The 22286-nt window shown below is 37.0% G+C and overlaps 1 protein-coding gene across 1 annotated transcript in view; it reads right to left on the reverse strand.

The window, feature by feature from the left end:
- Window positions 1–22286, reverse strand: part of L3MBTL4 (L3MBTL histone methyl-lysine binding protein 4) — a 397494-nt gene that overhangs the window by 256726 nt on the left and 118482 nt on the right. The window contains exons 10-11 of the mRNA XM_034995942.1: window positions 7644–7729; window positions 5285–5395 (exon numbers count right to left, since the gene is read on the reverse strand). Of these exons, the coding sequence (XP_034851833.1) occupies window positions 5285–5395; window positions 7644–7729 (197 nt within the window). The remainder of the gene's footprint in view (window positions 1–5284; window positions 5396–7643; window positions 7730–22286) is intronic.

The following is a 22286-nucleotide window of genomic DNA, read 5'->3' on the forward strand; positions in this document are numbered from 1 at the left end:
GAACATCTGGAACAAAGTCCATATTCAGTAACTGGGTCTTCTTACTCTACTGAGAATACTTCTGTGACTTCTTAGCCTGACATCACATCTACTGCTATTACTTCCACTTTTACAACCACTAGGAAGTCACTGGATCCCACTCCTTTTGGCCAATGTATTATTAGCGGTCACATGTCAACTGCAATAATTCAGATTCTTCGTATCTACACACATAGGCCCACTAGGCTAGCTAAAATTTTAAAAATAAATAAAAACAGATGATAACAGATGTTGGTAAGGATGTAGAGAGACTAAAACCTTCATATACTGCTGGTGAGAATGTAAAATGGGGCAGTCACTATGGAAAACATTTTTTGTCAAAGAGTTACCATATGACGCAGCAATTCTACTCCTAGAGACATAGCCAAGAGAAATGAAAACATATGTCCACACAAAAACATACACAAATGTTCACAGCAGCATTATTCAATATAACCAAAAACTGGAAACAACTCAAATGTCTATCAATGATGAATGGATTAACAAGATGTGGTAGACCCACATAATGGAATACTATTCAGAAATAAAAAAATAATGAAGTATTGATACATGCTACAAGATGGATGAACCTTCAAAACATTATGCTAAGTGAAAGAAGCCAGGTACAAAAGATCACATATTACATGATTCCATTTATATGAAATGTTCAGAATAGGCAAATCCATAGAGACAGAAAGTTGATTAGTGATTTCCAGGGGCTGGGAGGAAGTATAGACTGAGGAGTCATTGCTAGGGGGTGTGAACTTTCTTTTGGGGGGGATGACAACGTTCTAAATTTAAATAGTGGTAATGGTTGCACAGCTCTGGGAGTATACTTGAAACCAGTGAATTTTATGGTGTGTGAATTATATCTCAAAAAAGCTGCTTTAAAAACAGAATTAATCAAGCACATAAAGGCAACTACATATCTGGGGAGTGGCAGAAAGGAAAAACGTTAGTCTTCCGGATCTACCGCGCTCTGCCAGGGAGTGCCAGCAACACCACACGAACCTCCTGGGAGGACAGGTGATGTGGGCCCAGCACAAAGGACAAAGTAGGGTGGGTGAGGAGTGAACTCCGTCCCCATCCCCCACCTCCGCTCTCCCCTTATGAAGTAGGATATTTATGATAACAAGTAGAATGTAAGAGGCGGAGTAGGAAGACTATAAGCTCTAGAGTTGAAAACCTCTGTTTAAAAGCCGGGGTGTAAACCCGGTTCCCCACATTCCAGCTTGTGACCTTGGACCAATTACTAACATCCCTCAGCTTCCTCAACTATAAAATGAGTTTAACAACCGCACCTCATGTCCCACGGTTGCTGTTAAGGATATCCTAATGCACGTGAAGCCCTTACAAAAGTGTCATCTGATACAAACTGCTATTGTCGTCATTACCACCATCACTGGTGTTGTTCTTTTGGTTCAACAGGCCGACTCTACTCTCCACAGTCAGACAACGGGATGCAGCACAATCACACATGCGCACACGAGCCCTCCCAAGGAAATTCCAATCAAACTCACCAGGGAGCGTGGGCTTGCCCCTCCCTCCACCTACTGATGACAATTACTCTCAAAGGCGACCAAGGAAGGCAGCACTGGCTGATAACAGCGGCAACCACCGAAGGGCTAGAGTCAGGCACATTTTCGGGTGTGCTACATACGTTACTTCACTGAAAGTTCACAACCAACCACGTCACTTTACAGATAAAGGAAAGTGCAAATACACTGAGTAACCACCAAGTTAGTAACACAGTTAAACAAGTCAGAGCTGAAAGTCCAACCAGCATCAGTGCAGCCTATGTCACTTTCCAGTACCTTAGGCTGAACTGGATTTCCAATGGAGGAGAAATTAGGAGAGGAATGAAGAATGAGGGAAGAGTACTTTTGGACTAACACAATTATTTCACACACTCAAGTAACAGGATGCCAGATGATATGCAATGCCATTCGCTCCTACATTCACACGTACATTAAGCACCTATTATGTGCCAGTGTCAATGATAAAAACAATCTTGGAAGGATATGGACTTTAAAAGAGAAAATTACAAAAAATAAAAATAATAATAAGAGAAAACTATAGAAGAATATGGTCAGCACATTAGTAAACAAACAGAGGAATGTGCTGGACAATGAGGAGATCAGGGAACTGTCAACTGCATTCTCAATTGCAGAGACAGTCCCACCCACTGCCTTCAACTTCCTTAAACAAGAATTCAGAGGAAAACACCTGACGCTCATTTTCAATGCCTTTTTCTCCTCTGGAACCCTGATGAATGGAATTTGAAGCTATACTTCTGAATCTTCTCTATGATTTGTTTCTATTCGGAAAACTGCGAGCCCACAATCTTTCCCCCTGTACCTCATGGGACAAGCATGTACCCAACTGCAGGACTGACTAGGGGAGGGTGCAGAATGGAGGGTCCATGGCAGAAGGGTCCATCCCAAGAATGGGTTGCAAGAGGGAAGAGGCTGTTTGTTGCAAAGTGCACCACAAGCCCTAAGACATTTATATCCATTCCAGGATTGATACATTCTGACAGACTGAATGGTACAGGGAAGCAATTCATTTCACATTTTATAAAGCACATTTCGCAGGGTAGAGAGCATCAGCTGCATAAACACATCTTAATTTAGTCCTAAAATCCTAACAGGATTTCCATTATGCTTACAACCACAGAGTTAACACTTAAGGTTCTAATCCTGTCAAAGGGACCAAGCACTTTTCAACGCTTTCCCTGTAGTAAAGGACAAGGCAATTACCATGAAAAAGAAAGAATAAGGAGAAGATACATGAAATACTTCTTTGGAAGGATAAGCTAAATTCTCAGAGATTTAAAAGGATCAATGTTGAGATGGTAAATAAAAAATACACTAAATTCACTTTAGGAACTAAAGTTTTTCAAATATTTTAAGGTAATGTGTTAACACAATATGATCATATAAATAAGGTGGCAAATACATTCAACAGATAACACAGTATGTATCTTTTTTTTTTTTTTAAGATTTTGTTTATTTATTTGACAGAGAGAGACACAGCGAGAGAGGGAACACAGCAGGGAGAGTGGGAGAAGGAGAAGCAGGCGTCCCGCTGAGCAGGGAGCCCGATGTGGGGCTCGATCGCAGGACCCTGAGATCATGACCTGAGCCGAAGGCAGACGCTTAACTGACTGAGCCACCCAGGCGCCCAACACAATATGTATCTTATGAATCACAAGAAAATAAACTGTCAATTAAAATTCTAAGCAAGATTTGATGGACTATTCAGATTGAATTTTTCCTATAAATGCAGTAATTTTATAATGAAAGTTAAACGAAAATTCAGAAAAAAAAAACCTGAGGCTCATTTTCAGTGACAAAATATTCCTGAATTTTGGGGAGCCTGGGTGGCTCAGTTGGTTCAGCTTCCAACTCTTGGTCTCAGCTCAGGTCATGATCTTGGGGTTGTGGGATCGAGCCCCTTGTGGAGCTTCACTGCTCAGCGTGGAGTCTGCTTGGGATTCTTTCCTCTTCCTCTCTCTTCCTGTCTCTCACACTCTCTCTCTTTCTCTCTCTCAAATAAATAAGTAAAATCTTTAAGAAAATATCCCTGAATTTATAAAGTAATTATGATATTCAGAAGTCATTTCCAGAGTAAGTGCTATAAGAGTAAGCAATAGTGGGGTTCAGAGTATCTTTTTAAAACTTGGTATCTGGGCTATACCCTTGGACCAAATCTGGCCAACCCCCTGTTTTTGTACAGAGTTAAGAGTGGTTTTCATAATATCAAAATATTAAAAACAAAAGAATATTACATGACACATGAGTATCATATAAAATCAAGTTTTAGTGTCCATAAATAAATTTTTATTAGAAGAAAGCCAAGCCTATTTGTTTATATAATGAGTATGGCTGCTTTCATGCTCCAAGAGCGGAGCTGAGTAGTTGGACAGAGACATTATGGCCTGCATGGTTAAAGCCATCTACTCTATCTACTCTCTGGTTCTTTACAGAAAAAGTTTGCTGGCTCCTGATCTAGATTCACGATGCTTGTTTATATAGAATAAGCTCCAGATAGATTCTAGTTAAACTTGAGGAAAAGCAACCATATACTTTATACATATTTGCAACGTAGAGGAAGGGACACAACTGTATTATAAAATTATGTGCTATGAAAAAATTATTTTGAAATGTTGCAGGATTATTTTGTGGGACAATGGGCTTTCTTTTCTAGATAGTCATAGGAAGTAAGAAAAATAAAAGTGTTTGAAAACAAAAAAAAAAGTAAGCAATAGTTACAAATAAGTAAGAATTTAAGCAATATGCTTAAAATTCAATATAAAATAAAATATTAAAAACAAGATATGTGAGAGAAAATACCCATGTTGTATTAGTCCTGAATAGTGCTCAGCATAATTGTTTTCATTTGTCAGAAGAATGAAAGATATTGCTAATTCTTGATAATCTATGGTAAAATGCTCATCTCTAAATTTTACTAAAATATCTGTACTAATTATTCTTTATTAGGTGAAATAGAAATTGTTTTCAAATTCGACATATAGCAAATAAGATTTATTTTAAATCATACAAACTATATATCAAACTTAAATGCCTCTTTCTTGATAGTGCCTATTAAAAGTACTTGACTTGAATCTTTTTATCAGTATGAAATAAACTGTGTTTGGGTGGAAAATAATTTTGAACTGTCATATGCTGTAGATTGAATACCACAATATTTAGCTCTCTATTAAAAAAATTAAAAGCTTCCATTTTAAGAAAATTTCATTTTGAAGATGTGTGCATTAAAAAAAATAGATTTCACAATAAGGACAGTATAGAAATCTGTTCACCAATTATTTACTTCAAAATCTAAATTTCTGTTCTAGCTACAGTGACTAACAACCTTTTGTTCATTTTTCTTTGATCTAACAAAGAATGGTAGGAAACAAAGACTTACTTGTTCTTGTTAAGGTGTTTAATGACTATTTCAAAAAAAAGCTGATAATAGCAATAAAAGGAAGCTTAAAAAAAAAGAAAAAGAAAAAAACGTATAAACTCTAAACAGCAAACCCAAACAGGAACATGTTAGAATCCCTCTTAGAATCAGTTGTGTCTAATCTACAGATTCCCCATGTCAGGTGCACGTCAGCTGGCCATCTCTGTACCCAGGACCTGGGACTAGGAATGGTGTCTGTGGAAGTTTGCTCCTTCCTGCTGTGCCAAGAAATCAGAGCTTCGCAGGAGGGGCAAGGATGCGCCAAGACATCACCGCACTCCTCGGAAGCGCGTACCTTTACCCTCTGGTCATCCACATCGATGACCGTAGCCACGCGAATGAGCCTGGGGTTCCGTCTGTCCACCGCTTCAAGTCTCATGCTTGGCAGAAAACCATGGGGCGTCCGCTGAAAGGTCACAAGAGCACAAGTCAGCAAAACCCAACTGTGCAGACAAGACACGCATGTTTTCTAAAGTGCAATTGTTCTGACTTTGCATTCAGACCCTTTGTACAACTGGAATTCAGGTTGAAGGGCCCTAAGGCTTATGCATATTATTTTATCCAGTTTTATTAAAACCTGTGAGAGGAGAAAGAATTTTCTGGTCATTTTCAAGATAGCTAAAAAGAGATTAAATCATAAATTCGTTAATGATCACAAGATTCAGAAAAGGTTCTAATTTATTAACAGTTTATTTGTTTAGATTTTTTTCTGAAATTAACTCTATAAATTAAGAAACTGTTGACTATTCTCACTGCCCAGTTTTGGAATGTATGACCCAGAAGACAAAATTATTTAGTAAATAATAAGAAAGGATAAACATAATCCTTTTTATAAATCTAAATTTTAAAATAGATAAAAGCTGCATGACTATTACAGGTAACTGTTCTAAAATCATACCACAATGTAATTTAAAGCCATAACCTGTGCTTTTGTAACATAAGCATGTTAAAAACTGTATTAATTAAGCTTTCTTCCAACTCTTAAAATGCTAGGAACCAGGAGTCTATAATGATGGACCTTCAGAAAACACTAAAAAAAACTGAATGGGAAAAAATACACTGGGACTTACCAAATCACTGGCACCAGAGAAATATAAAAACCAAAAATCAAAGTTAAAAGACAACTCCAACAGTGTTCACAGGTTGGCAAAAAGTTTCACTTTGAAAGCTATTACACATAAGAGTATTCAATTGACCTTATTGAAAATGAAGTGTATTGAATCCCTCAAGTCTGGAAATGGCAATAGGAAAATAAAACCTTCATGATACGCGAGTAATAAACAGTTAAATCTTTCTCCAGTACCTCGTTTGTTTTTCTCCAGCTTTTGTGGAAGCATATTTTCTCCAAAATGCATTATTACACCTACTAAATGGAATACACAGACTATAATTAGGTCTTTGATGCTTGAAATTCTTTCTGCTCTCCCCAAGGTCACTGTCTTGATAACAAAGGTAACAGTTTCATATTGCAGACGCCAAAGATACGTATCTTGAGGTGAATCCATAATAACCCCATGTCAGAGCCTGGAAGTTGCATTTTTAACTAAATCAGAGTTTTATTTTCTTGTAATTTTCTTCTTGGAAAAGTAAAATGAGCTTTGACAGAAAGCAAAAGAGAAAAAGATAATACAAGAAGCTGGTATTCTGCTTATTGAGTTTCTGCAATTCTTTAAGGCCTTTCAAGCACTCTGGGACTTCTAGCCTACTTAATTTGATTACACTTATTTTCCAAATCCAGCCTATTCTATAATCAATTTAAAAAAAATGAAATAGCATTTTGTTTCAAATCCCTTGTGATCCCTAGAAAACTTTTTATAAATGAAATTATATGTGGAAGCCCACTATATAAAATTCTGATTAAAGATGAGTCAGGAAGCCCGGAGCAGATAATTTGAAAACCGCTTTAGACATAAATATCTCTAACTATACTATCAATGCACTGTCTTTTACCAAATAATTCATGCTTGGTTCAACCCTGCAATAAATGTATAAGGACAAATTTGAACTTAAAAGTTGGTGTTCTAACAAATGCTAAAAGCAATGTTTCCCTCAAAATGGATAAAAGCAGAGCACACTCAGGCTACATACAATTCGCCTATCTTATTATGGCGTCATGGACATTCAAAGAGTACCAAGACTGTGAAAGTGCAGCGTTCCCATTTGATGGACAAATACAAGCAGAAATGAAGGACTCCACCATTATCTGAGGTTGGTGAGGTGCCTTCAACTGCATGAGGGTGTAGGGCTACCGGGCTTTTCAAGTAGGGAAACCATCGTTACTTTTGTGTAGAGAAACGATAGTAAGTGAATCACCTCCTTTGTGGCCTTAACTGAAAACAAGGCAGATTGGTTATGAAAATAACATTTGACTTTAAGAAGAAAAATCTAGGGTGCCTGGGTGGCTCAGATGGTTAAGCATCTGCCTTTGGCTCAGGTCATGATCCCAGCGTCCTGGGATTGAGTCCCGCATTGGGCTCCCTGCTCCTTGGGAGCCTGCTTCTCCCTCTGCCTCTCTGTCTCTGTCTCTCATGAATAAATAAATAAAATCTTTAAAAAAAAAAAAAAGAAGAAAAATCTAGAATAATTTAAACCTGTCAAATGAAGTCAACATGTACATTGCTTAAAGGTGAGAGTGTATTCAGATACAAACTTACCATTTTAAAAACTTTGGCAGGAACGGCATTAGTTTGAGTAGCTTCCAGATACTCTGTCCAGGAAAAATTTTCTGGATCAGGATAACCTGAAAAAATATATATATACATATCAAAAGATTATTCATTGACATTTTGATTCCCATGGACTCTAAGACATCTGACCTACTGTTAACTGGAATGCTCACTATTTAATAGCCCCTATGCTAAGAACCTCACCTACATTACCTTACTTGTCTATTTTAACCTCTGAGAGGGCTCTTTCATCCCCACTAAGGCAAGAGAGCACTCATTCATTGGCTCATATTCATTCACTCAACAAGGCCAAGGTCAAATGGTGCTGTGCATACTTGGCAGAGCCAGGTTACACCCAGAAGACCTCCTTAGGAGTTTGAAAAAAACTCAAAATCACTGTCTGACCTCAGACAGTGAACTGGTAATCTTTCTAATTCCTCCAATACTGTTGCCTCTATTAGGGTTTTATTCTCTTAATTACATCTCTGTAATTGCAATTTCCCAGGTTTGCCATTTATAATTGCAATTTAAAAATACGTATTGGTATAACATGGCATAAAGCACTCTATGTTTAAAAAAAATTCTAATTGGGTTTCTTGTTTCTCTTTACACTTATGTTATCTTATTCCTAATTACATTACATTACCTATTATTGTGCTGTTTTCTTTTTCCTTTAAAGGAATAAGTACTTAGATTTATTCATCAGCTCTACTGTATTCGTTTCTCTTTTCTAATTATTTCATCTGCTGCTTTTACTCTTATTACTTTACTCATATTTCCCTTAGGTTTGTTTTTACTTGTCAAATTGAATTATAAAGAAAATTAATTTATTTTCATTTTTTAAATAATAGAAGCATTCAAAACTATGAACTTACAGCCAAACTATGGAAAGAGCCTAGATGTCCATCAACAGATGAATGGACAAAGAAGATGTGGTATATACATACAATTGGAATATCATGCAGCCATCAAAAAAATGAAATCTTGCCATTTGCAATGATGTGGATGGAACTAGAGGGTATTATGCTAAGCAAAATAAGTCAATCAGAGAAAGATAAGTATCATATGATCTCACTGATATGAAGAATTTGAGACACAAGACAGAGGATCATAGGGGAAGGGAGGGAAAAATGAAACAAGATGAAACCAGAGAGGGAGACAAACCATAAGAGACTCTTAATCTCAGGAAATAAACTGAGGGTTGCTGGAGTGGAGGGGGGTGGGAAGGATGGGGTGGCTGGGTGATGGAATTGCGGAGGGTATGTACTACGGGGAGTGCTGTGAATTGTGTAAGACTGATGAATCACAGACCTGTAACCCTGAAACAAATAATACATTATATGTTAATAAAAATAATTTTTTAAAAAGACTATGAACTTAACCATTGTTGCCTCTGAATACAGCTTTAGACACCTGGACAAACCTTTATGACATATTTATTTTTCTCACCTTTATTTTCTCAAAAACAATTATTATTACAATCTATAATTGTCACCTTCATTTAGTCACTGGCCAAATATTTATTTAAGAGATATCTCAAATGGCTAATTTTTGTAGTTGTTTAAAATATTAATAATAGTATCTAGTTTAGCACATGGCAGTTTCAGAATGTCACATGGTCTGTACAATTCCTGTTTGGAGACTTTAGGATTTCTTTTTGGCCTAATATAGGATCAATGGTCAAAATTTTTTTTAAGTATATACATATACATACTATATATGTTTTAAGGTATAATATCAGTATGCATTAATTCAATATAAAGAGCTGTATTATTCAAAAATCTGTTTATTCTTTAAGTAAAAAGCCTGAAGCAATATGCTAAAATATCTAAAATAGTTTTTCTGTACAGTGTTCTGGTATCTCTGATAATTTTTTCTTCATATTTAAACTTCTTACTAAAATATATTTAAAGAAAAATACACAAATCAAGTAAACAGCTTGAAAATTATTCAAAAAATTAGCATAGCCGTGTAACCAGAACCCAGGACACCCCCTCCCCATTGTGCTCCCTTCCAGTCACTGCCCCCTCTCTGCAAAGAGAAACTCTTATCCCCTAAGATTAGTTCTACTTGTTCCATTTTTTCCTTTGTATAAATGGAATCATATGGTATGTGCTCATTTGTGGTAGACAGTTTTTGCTCAGCACTCTGTGAGGTTCACGTAGATTGCTGTATGGAGAACATTTGTTTTCCCTGCTGTATAGTAGTCCATTGGGTGAGGGTTTTACAATTTATTTATCCATTCTATTGGTGATAGTCATTTGGGTAGTTTTGATGTGGGAAAGTGGATTATGGAAAGTGCTGCTACAGACATTCTAGTACAGAAATATACACATCTGTTGGAATGTATCCAGGAGTAAAACTGCATGGGGTACTTTGCTTAATATTTTGATGTTACGTTACTTAGCACAGAAAAGCATATGTAATGTTCACAGTAATTGCGCTTTTTATTTAACATAGAAAGAAAATGTCCCTTTTGGACACCTTGATTGCATTTTGCATCAAATTCTTCTTTTTTACTAAAAATTAAGTTGTATGCCATCCTGATATTTTCTGTTTGTTTTATTGATAAAAATTTTCCCCATCTTTTTTACTTTTAAATTCTTTTGTTTCAGGTGTATCTATTCTAAACATCTTCTAAATGGATTTTAAAAAACATTTACATTTACTTTCATAACTGGTTTACTTTATATCACTTCTGTAAACATGTTTTAAGCTGGAGTTTTTTTAAAAAGCTCTCTTAGGGTTTCCTTTGCTTTTTGTCCTTGTCTATATGAGTTATGTTACATGCCCTCTGTTTCAATAATTATTTCTGCACTCATTTCCTTTTGTAGCTCATATTATTAATGACTGTCCAAACTCACTCCTTGTATTTTGGATGTCCACATTTATGCATGGGTTCTGGATATGCTCATACCACACGCCTTCAGCACCAGGTCCCCTCCTCCCTGCTCCAGGTTCCTCACCAGGGGCCTGGACAGCAGATTCCGTGGAATGGTGACTAAAGAAAGCAGCGTGTAGCGGGTTGAGGGATGAACGTGCAGTGATTAAGAGAGGGAGCAATCAGCCCTGCTCCAGCCCCTTAAAGAAATCTGGCAGGCTGCTATGAAAGAAATCATCTTTTTCACACCTTTTTGTGATCAATAAGTGAAAACAGAAAAAGTCACTGTTTTAAATGTTTCTGAAGCAATAACTTCCTCTACGGCACTCTCCAGAAATGAGCTACGTATGTACACAAAAAAGAAAACATGTATTACATACATCTTCCCTGTTCAAAGAGCCCAAGAAGAGGAGAATGTCTCATTTCCTAGGGAGGCCTGCAAAAGCCACCTGCTCCCCCTGTCTTCCTCTGGGACCCCATCCTGAGTCCTGCTCCACCTGGGGGGGGGAGGCAAAAGTGCGGCAACAGAGGAAGGGGCAAGAGCCAGATACTTTCACACAGCTGTGTGGCAATGACACAGAAGCTTTTCAAAAGTTTACATTCCTTCTAGTTTCAAGAAATATATGAGACCACCCCATGGAACAACAGCCTCTAACCTCTTACTTGTCTCAAAGAAGAAACATCTAACTGGTTTCCCTTTATTAGTTACCTCTCTACTGATTATTCCATTTACACTAAGTCATTTATTCCTCACGTAGGCTGGGAGGTGTGCCTGTTCATCCTCATTTGATAAGTGAGGCTCAGAGAACATGAGCAGCTTGCTCAGTGTTATACAGTTAGGAAGCGGAAGAAATGGTATTTGAACAATTGTGTCTGACTCCATTACCCACATACTCAACCACTGCTTCTCCCTAGTACTGTAACCCAGAGCTCCATGGTCCAAGGAGGTCCATCCTCCAAGGTCTCAGGACTGGGAGTGTGAGCTCCCCCTGGAGGCCAAGGTGTAGTATGGCAAGGGTGAGAGTGGGAACATCGCTCGACTGGAGGCAGGCTGTAGATACAAATGCATTTATTCACGTCCCACCTCTTTCCACACTATTGAGAGATTAGCACTTCCGAGATGGGCAAAGGCTGAGGCAAGATGAGGTGCATGCTGCGGCTGTGGGCACAGGTGGCTGAACTAAACAAGGGAAATGTGTCAGATATTGGGATCAAGGAACTACAAAGCAGGGCACCTGCCAGGCAGCCCCTGGATTTTCCCATGGTACTGGCAGTTCTCTGGAGAAGAGGAAGACCCAGGTGACAAATGTCTTCAATTAACGTTAGCACATAACTAGAAGGCAACCAGATAACAGCCAGAGGAGGGAGGAGGTGTGGTGGAGTGAAGAGCTTAAACCCTCAAGAGGCTTCTCTGAAGAGCTGAGAACTGTCCTAGGAGAAGCAGCAGGACTATTCGGGAGAAGCAAAATGTGCTATCCCAAGAGGGTGACGAGAAAGCCCTGTGTGAAAAAGCTGCAAGATGGAGGTCAATCCCAGTGCTTGGAGTAACAAAAATTGAGGGTCAAGAAAAAGTCCATAAAGAGGATACACGTATGGGATGGGCACAAAAACGGAGAAACTTAAGGTCAAACCAAGTTAAATGTAAGTGAAAACAAACCTAAATCTTTCATTCCAAGGACTACTTATATCACCCGGGGAAAGCAAGTCCTCACCACTCTGACCTCATCTCCCTTTCACTCTGCTCCTGCTCCAACTAGGACACATTCAACTTCCTTCCTCCTCAAGGTCTGCTGCTCCTTTACAGGGAAGTTCTCCCCATGGACCCTCCGGACTGCCCACCTCACCTCCTTTAAGTTGATCCTCAAATATCACATCCTCAGTATGTCCTTCCCTGAACTCCCTGTATATAAAAAACTCCCTCTCCAAATACATGTGCCCTTCCTAACCTCTTTACCTGTTTTATCTTTCTACATAGCACTTACCACCAATTAACTTATTATATAAATATTTTACATATTTGCTCTCTCGCTTTCTAAGAACATAACTGCCTTATGACAGGGATTTGTTTACTTCACTGCTCTTTTCTCTGAGTCTAGAACAGTGCCTACTATGTAGTTATCACTCAATAAATACTTGGCAAATATTTGCCAAATGTCTGAAATGTGTTTCTTAATAAGTTTGCATCTGATATTGTGGTGGCCACGAATGACAGATATGTGAGCCAAAATTATATTGGTCTAGCCTCAAAATAATGAATGGAATGCAGATATACAGTTGTTTGCCTGCTGGTGTTGGTGGTATTCAGAGGTGCCATTAGAACAAGCTGATGCTCCTGCACCAATACTGGATAAGATTCCAAACAGCACTAGAGACTAGACCGTACCAGGGGAAGGCCATTTGATGTGTGCCATCTGTGCAAGGCAAATGTAATACTCCTCAACTGTTTGTTCCATATTAGAAAGACCCACTTATGTGTCAGATTGGTTACAGACTCTTCTTATAACAACATCCTCCATTATTTTACCTCTAGGAACAATAGCCTCCAAAGAAACATAATTTTGCCACAGAAACAGTCTAAAGAATTAGGATCATGAATAGATAGCACAAGCCCTTAAGTTCCTGGCATTCTGGTCTGTGTAACCTGTCCCATGAACCCAGAGAAGCATGACAATCATAATTATATCAGTGGCCAATCCAGGAACCAAAAATCATAGGCATCCCAGGCAAGCAGTTTTTTGGTAATGGACAATAGTCCTGTTTAATAACCAGCAATAAAAAAGGATGTGCCAAGAGTCTTACTGAGAAGGTTCAGTCAGCACAAACAGAATATTGATAGGTTTAAGAGGGCACTTCATCTAACTCTTCATTGTATTGATGAGGGAAGTGAGACCTGGCATTTTAAGTGACTTGTCTAAGGCACGACAACTAATAACGAGGCCAAAGCGAGAGCCCTAGTCTCCTGGGCAGCAAGCTACAGAAACCAAGACTTCTAAAGAGTCACTTTGAGGTTTGATTGTTTTGCTCAAAGTATGGCTGAGATGAAGTGTATTAAGAATAGACTAAGGCAACAGAGTCTCTTCTCTCTAGTGAAATCACTTTCAGAATAAAAAACAAAATAAAAAAACAATCTGGACTACACTGGATGAGCTCCCAGCAAAACTTGTCTCCAAAATGACCACAGCTCCCACGGTACCTAATCCAACCCAGTGCTTGGTAAATGACAGGGGTAATTGCCTCTATTTCTCTCTGTCCCTCTGTCTCTCCCTCTCTTTCTGTCCCTGTCTGTCTCTCCCAATACCTCACATTATAGAAAACATACTGGTTATTTTGCTTCTATTTTTCTCTCAGTTTCACTAACCACACAATATTCCACTGAGTAATATTCCATAACTAAAAATCCTTACATGTTATGTCTATATTGTTTGTTATATCCTTAGCTCTTAGCTGGGCCTCATGCTTAGTAGGTACTTAATATCTGTTCAATTAAATAATTAATAATATCCATTTTTCTCTGAACTCTTACATTCCTTATGCCAATAGAATCTATCCATAGGAAACAGCAAAATGCCATTTAAAATATAGTAATTCCATGTGCCTAAAAAAAGTTAATAGTTAATGCTGCAATTAAATACAAGATTTATTTATACTGTAAATTTTGCTAATGTAATTTTAGCTTTGCAAAGAAATTGTGAAGTAAAGTTAAGTAGTTATTTGGTATCAAAACATAATTTGCTAAAATATTTCTATGTGCTCCTCAAATGTCTAGAATATTTGCTAATAATATGTCCAGCAAATTGATGATTCTAGAGAATCTATGGAAACCAATGGCTGTTACTCCTATGAACTACATTTCATTACCTCTCAAAATATAAATTATTATAGTTTTATTTCTAGAAATAATCTTGCATTTAGCATACATTCACAACCAGTCTGAATGCTAGACTTCCAATTTAAAGATGTAGAAATGAGCATATACATTTAGCTCCATTCCCTTCTAAATGCCACCAAAATATCAATAAAGGCATTTTTTAAATGAATACTTATCAACAGAGAAAATGTTGAATTAATTTTGATGTAATACATAATGGAATATTATGTAGCCTTTATAAAGAATTAAAATTATACCAAATGATTTGGAAGAGATCTGCTGTGAGACAGAGCAGAGCAAGACAAAAAGATAATGGAAAAATATGTATATAATCCCATTTTTGCACAAGCAATTTTTTTTAAAGATTTTATTTATTTATTTGACAGAGAAAGAGATAGCGAGAGCAGGGACACAAGCAGGGGGAGTGGGAGAGGGAGAAACAGGCTTCCCACCGAGCAGGGAGCCCAACGCGGGGCTCAATCCCAGGACCCTGAATCATGACCTAAGCCGAAGGCAGACGCCTAACAACTGAGCCACCCAGGCACCCCATGCACAAGCAATTATTTTAAAAGGATATGGATTCACAAATATATAGATGTATGAGTGTGTATGTGTACATGTATATGCAATCATATGGGAATTAACAAAATATAGATAGCATAGGATTGCTAATAGTTTAATCATTTTCCTTTTCCTCCTGGGAAAATACATTTCCTGGATTCCCACGCTGTTAAGTGTAGCTATGTAACTGAGTTCTGGCCCATGCATGTGGGTGGAAATGATGTAATAAGCTTTAGAGGCCCAACTTCTGAGTTGGGCCCCTAAAGCCATCTCATGTGCAAACATCAGTTCTTTTCCCACTTTCAGGCTTTGCCAAAAGATCCCCAAGGACCTGGAGGAGCCCCAGCCCCAGGATAATTACATGGGGCAGAACTAACTATAACTGCACTATGAGAGGAACAAGAAAGCAATTCTTAATGTGTTAAGGTACTAAAATTTTGCAGTCATTTGATATGCTAGTTAGCTCATGGTAATTAATACAGAGGGATTAGCACCAATTATGATTTCCTTGAGAGGAGTAACTAAGTGGAAAAAGAAACAAAACGTTTTTAAAAACAGGCTGAGAAATGAAGGAGGGGGAACCATGAGAGACTATGGACTCTGAGAAACAAATTGAGGGTTCTAGAGGGGAGGGTGGGGGAATGGGTCAGCCTGGTGATGGATATTAAGGAGGGCATGTACTGAATGGAGCACTGGGTGTTATACACAAACAATGAATCATGGAACACCACATCAAAAACTAATGATGTAATGTATGGTGATTAACATAACATAATAAAATAAAATAAAAACAGGATAAATAAAATGTAGTCTATGCAAAATAAATAAATAAATACAAAAAATAATACTAGTATAAAGATATGAAGCCACATTGAGAATAGGTAAAAAGACAAAAGCAGATGAGAAATGTCAACAGAAATCCCTGGAAGTGTGAAAAGGAAATAAATGAATGAAAATTGACTTCACCGTACTGAGAAAGCTAAAACAAATCTGTTAAAGGAGCAAGTTAATTTATGTTATAGAACCCTGGAAAGCTTCAGTAACTGCAGGCATCAGATACTTCTGAAGGCAGCACTGTGGGGCTAACAGCAGATGCTTGTTTTCAAGTCCATAATAGAAACTGTTAGGCACACTAGGTCACCTACCTTGCCCCATACAACTAACTATGCAACTATCCCTCCCACATTAAGGTCAAAGGCTGGAGGATTTAGCCTCTGGACAGGTTGAAACAAAGAAGGCATAGACTTTGGGATCTAACACAGTGATGAAGCCTATTCACAGAACAATAGCCACTTGCAGTACCTGGATCTCAAATTGCGGGCAGCCCTCTCCCCCACCCTCAACAACTCCCATGACCCCCCCCACACACATAGACACCCCAGTCAGAAGGAGGAAGAAGAGCCTTTCATGTAGGAACCAACCCAGAAGTCCTAGTTATGACACTTTGGGGTATCCAACTAAAACATTATGGTTAACATCTCAGCACCCCACAGGAATGCTCACAATTTCAGAATCCCATTAGGGCACCCAGAGATTTTACTCTGCTTCTCAGGACCTTATTCTTAAAAATGAAAGGACAATTAAGATTCACCAGAGAGCTGAAGAACCTAATAAACAGATACTAAAACAAGCAAATACAATAACAAAAAAAGGAAATTTGAGAAAAGAGACAATATAAGGAACGGAAGATTTAAACCAGTAAGTTTAAAAAGTAGATGAACTTTGAATTCGATATTCTTAGAGAAATAAGAGAAGACTCATAAAATAAGAATGCTATTGGAAACTAAGGGAGAATGCCATTTCTGTGTAGAATGTAGAAAGCCACAGAAGACTGTTACTCACTCCCTAACAATGAGAAACAGCCAGATACTCTGAAAAATTATAAATTTCCTGTAGCCATCAAAGAGCTGAAGTTCCAAGGAAAAGAAGTAATGGAAATCTAAGGAGGCCCATACCTCTGGGAACAGCTGAGAAACTCAAATATTTAACCAGTGGCAGAGCACTAGAGGGAAAGGTGATCCCACCCAAGTAAGAAAAAATCAGCTAACATTTAAGTAAATTCTTAAAGATCAAGTGGGAGCTAGCATGTCAGTCTGGAAGAGCTGGCCCCAGACATAAGAGGAGTGTCCCCATACTTACAAGCTCTTTATAACGGGCCTTACCAAGTGCTCACAGGAAAGATTAGGAGACAGAAGACTAGGAAGAGCTCCCTTTCAGAGCTCTGAAGACAGAAATTTTAAGGTGTAGCCAGAAGGAAAGTAAAAATTACATTCAGGAAAACATGGAAAAGGATCAGAGTAGACTTCCAAACAAAAACTATGCCAGCCAAAAGACAATACAGCTTTAATGAAATAAAGGGGATAAAGATCAGTCAACTCATAATTCTATATCCAGCAAAAATATCTTTAAAACATTAAGGCAAAATAAAGACATTTTCAGGCAAACAATTGCTGAGATAGCATTGCCAACAAACCTATGCTAGAAAAATTCTAAAGAAAGTTCTTTGGGGAGAAGGAACATGAAAGAAATGAAAGAGGTGTTATGACCCAATACCACAGAAATACACAGGATCATAAGAAACTACCACAAACAGTTATGCACCAACAAGTTGGACAAATTAGAAGACATTAATAAATTCCTAAAAACATACAACCTATCAAGACTGAACCATGAAGAAATAGAAAATCTGAACAGACCAGTTATTAATAACGAGACTGAATCAGTAATCAAAAACCTGTGATGGCTTCAATGGTGAAATCTACCAAACATTTAAAGAATACCAATCCATCTCAAACTCTCCCAAAAAAATAGAAGAGGAAGGAACACTTCCAAAATCCTCTTATGAAGACCAGCATTACCGTGATATGAAAATCAAACAAGGATGCCACAAGAAAAAAAAAAAGCACATCAGTATCTCTGACCAACACAGATGCAAAAATCCTCAATAAAATATTAGCAAACTGAATTCCACAATATATTAACAGAATCATACATGGTGACCAAGTGGGATTTATTCCAGAGATGCAAGGATAGTTCAACATCTGCAATTCATCAATGTGATACACCACATTAACAAAACAAAGGATGAAAATAATATGATCATCTCAATAGATGCAAAAAGCATTTGACAAAATTCAACATCCATTTATGATAAAAAGTCTCAACAAGGTGGGTATAGAGGAACATACCTCAATACAATAAAGGCCATATATGACAAGGCCCCAGCCAACATCACACCCAAAGATGAAAAGTTGAAAACCTTTCCTCTAAGACCAGGAACAAGACAAGGATGTCTACTCTTGTCACTTTTATTCAACATGATATTAGAAGTCCTAGTCAAAGCAATTAGGCAAGAGAAAGAAATAAAAGGCATCCAAATCAGAAAGGAAGAAGTAAAACTGTCACTATTTGCAAAGAACATGATATTTTATACATAGAAAATCCTAAGATTCCACAAAAAAACAAAACAAAATTGTTAGAACAAATCAACAAATTTGGTAAAGTTGCAGGATACAAAATTAATACACAAAAATCTACTGTATTTCTATACACTAATAATGAACTACTAGAAAAAGAAATTAAGAAAACAATTCCATTTACAATTGCATCAAAAAGAATAAAATACCTAGGCATAAGTTTAACTAAAGAGGTGAAAGACCTGTACTCTGAAAACTGTAAGACATTCATGAAAGAAATTAAAGAAGACAGAAATAAATGCAAAGATATTCTGTGTTTATGGACAGGAAGAATTAATATTGTTAAAATGTCCATATTATACAAAGCAATCTACAAATTTAATGCAATCCCCCAAAACTCCAAAGGCATTTTTCACAGAAATAGAACAAACAGTCCTAAAACTTGTTTGGAACCACAAAGACCCTGAATAAAGCAATCTTGGGAAAGAACAACAAAGCTGGCAGCATCTAATTTCCTGATTTCAAACTACATTATAAAACTATTTTAATCAAGGGGCGCCTGGGTGGCTCAGTCATTAAGCATCTGCCTTCAGTTCAGGTCATGATCTCGGGGTCCTGGGATCGAGCCCTGCATCAGGCTCCCTGCTTGGCAGGAATCCTGCTTCTCCCTCTCCCACTCCCCCCTGCTTGTGTTCCCTCTCTCGCTGTGTCTCTTTCTGTCAAATAAATAAATGAAACCTTTTTAAAAAAACTATTTTAATCAAAACAGTGTGGCATTGGCATTAAAACACAGGGATCAGTGGAGCAGAATAGAGAGTCCAGAAATAAACCCATGCATATATGGTCAATTAATTTACAACAAGGAGGCAAGAATATACAATGGGGAAAGGACAGTCTCTGCAATAAATGGTGTTGGGAAAACTGGGCAGCCACAAGCAAAAGAATGAAACTGGACCACTATCTTACAACACACAAAAAAATTAACTCAAAATGAATTAAAGACATAACATAAAATTCCTAGAAAAAGATGTAATCTCCTTGACCTTGGTCCTCGCAATGAATTTTTGGATTTGACACCAAAAGCAAAAATAAACAAGTGGAACTGCATCGAGCTAAAAAGCTTCTGCTCAGCAAAGGCAGCCATCAATAAAATGAGAAGGCAACCTACCAAATGAGAGAAAATACTTGCAAATCATATATCTGATAAGGGGGTAATAACCAAAATTATATAGAGAACTCATACAACTCAATAAGAAAAAAGAAACAATCTAATTTAAAAATGAACAGAGGATGTGAAAAGACATTTTTCCAAAGAAGACATACAGATGGCCCACAAATACATGAAAAGGTGCTCAATATCACGAATCATCAGGAAAATGGAAATCACAACCACAAGATGGCACCTCACAGATGTCAGAATGGCTATTATAAAAGGACAAGAAATAACAAATGTCAAAGAGGATGTTGAGAAAAGGGAACCTTTGTGCACTGTTGGTGGGGATGTAAACTGGTGAAGCTGCTATGGAAAACAGCATGGAATTTCCTCAAAAAATGAAAACTAGAATTACCATATGATCCAGCAATTCCACTTGTAGGTATTTATCTGAAAGAGACAAAAACACTAACTTGAAATGACGTATGCACCTCCGTGTTCACTGCAGCATTATCTATAGTAGCCAAGATACAAAAGCTACCTAAGTGTCCATAAATGGATGAATGGACAAAGAAAATGGGATATTATTCAGTCATAAAATGGAATATTATTCAGTCATCAAAAGGGAAATACTGCCATTTGCAACAACATGAATGAACCTTGACGGATTTATATGCTAAGTGAAATAAGTCAACAATGTTATCTCACTTAAATGTGGAATCTAAAAACAAAAAAAAAAATACAAACAAAGAAAAACAAACTCACAGATGCAGATAACAGATTGGTGGTTACAAGAGACAGGGGGTGGGGGATGGGCAAAAAATGGGTGAAGGGGTCAAAAAATATAAACTTCCAATATAAAATACATAAATTATGAAGATCTAATGCACTACATGATGAGTATAGTTAACAATATACCATATTGTATATTTGAAAGTTGCTAAGACAGTAGATTTTAAAAGTTCTCAATACAGCGGGAAAAATGTATAACTATGTGCTGGATGTTAACTAGATTTGTCATTGCAATCATTCTGAATTGCAAATGATTGAATATTGAATCATGTTGTACACCTGAAAGTAATATAATGTTATATATAAATTATATCTCAATTCAAAAGAATGTTCTTCAGGGAGAAGGAGTATGTTACCAGATGAAAGTGTGGATCTACACAAAGAAATGAAGGGCACTGGAAATAGTAAACAGCACTTATGATGTACAGAACATATATAGAGAAGAGATTGGTTTCATTTCTTATTTCCTTTGTTTGTTTTATGAGAACAAAAGTCATCTGGAAATAAAGACAAGATCAGAAAGAATGGGAGAGAGAAAATGGAAGAAACCACTGTGAGGCTCTTACATTATAGGAAAAGTGGTAAAATAGGCTGTCGTAAGGTAAATAGGTACACTGTAAATCCTATAGGAACTGATAAATATTTTTAAGTAGGTAAATTAAAAATCCAATAGCAAAGAACAGAAGCATTAAATAATATTCAATACAAGTTTTTAAAAGGCAGAAAAGGAGGAAAAAAGGACTAAAAACATATGGGATAAGTAGGAAGCCACTAGCAACATGGAGAATTTAAATCCAGTCATACAAAGAAACATTAAATGTAAAGTGCTTGAGTACAGGTTAAGAGATAGTATCTAAACTGAAAATATAGTTATGCAGCAATAAACACATTCTTGAGGAACAGGGAGGTAAATGTTAAAAGTAACAGGTTTGTCCCTGGATAAAAAAATCTGGGGTAGGGAGAAGAATGTTGTTTTTCATTAACAGGACTTGTAATACAACTACATATGTGAACTATTTTCTAATTTTCATTGTGGTAAAATACACGTAACAAAATTTACCCAATTAACCATTTTTAAATGTACAGTTCAGTGATACTAAATATATTCATATTGTTATACAACTATCACCATCATCCATCTCCAGAACTCTTTTTTTTTTTTACTTATTCACTTTTTCTTTTCAGAATTCTTTTCTTCTGATGAAACTGAAACTCTATATCCATAAACAATGATACCCCACCCCCTCTCCCCATAACTCTTGGCAACCATCACTCATTTTCTCTCTGATTTTGACTACTTTAAGTATCTCATATAAGTGCGATAATCCAGTATTTGTCTTTTGTGATTAATTTATCTCACTGAGCATAATGTCCTCAAGGTTAATGCATGTTGTACCATATGTCAGAATTTCCTTCAAGGTTTACTGATATTCCATCGTATGAATATACCACTTTTTCCTTATCCATTCATCTGTTCATGGACACTTGGGTTTTTCCTTATCCATTCATCTGTTCATGGACACATTTTGGCTATTGTGAATAATGTTGCTATATGTATGAGACATTTGAGACCCTGCTTTCAAATCTTTTGGGTATACACCAAAAAGTGGAAATAACCAGATCATATGGTAATTATATTTTTAATTTTTTGAGGAACTGTCATACTATTTTCCACAGCAGCCATACCTTTTTATATTCCCATAATGATCATGGGTTCCAATTTCTATACATCCTTACCAACACTTCTTATTTTCTGTGTATTTTATTTTAATAGTAGCCACCCCAGTGGAATGAGGTGGTATCTCATTGTGGTTTTAATTTGCATTTCCCTAGTAATTACTGATGGTGTGCCTCTTTTCATGTGCTTACCGACCACGCCAGTATCTTCTTTAGAGAAATGTTTAGAGAAAAGTCCTTTGCCCATTTTTATTTGGGTTGTTTTTTATTATTTTTGAGTTTT

The sequence above is a fragment of the Mirounga leonina genome, unplaced genomic scaffold, assembly GCF_011800145.1.
Source record: "Mirounga leonina isolate KUSES-001 unplaced genomic scaffold, KU_Mleo_1.0 Mir_93, whole genome shotgun sequence".
Classification (NCBI taxonomy): domain Eukaryota; kingdom Metazoa; phylum Chordata; class Mammalia; order Carnivora; family Phocidae; genus Mirounga; species Mirounga leonina.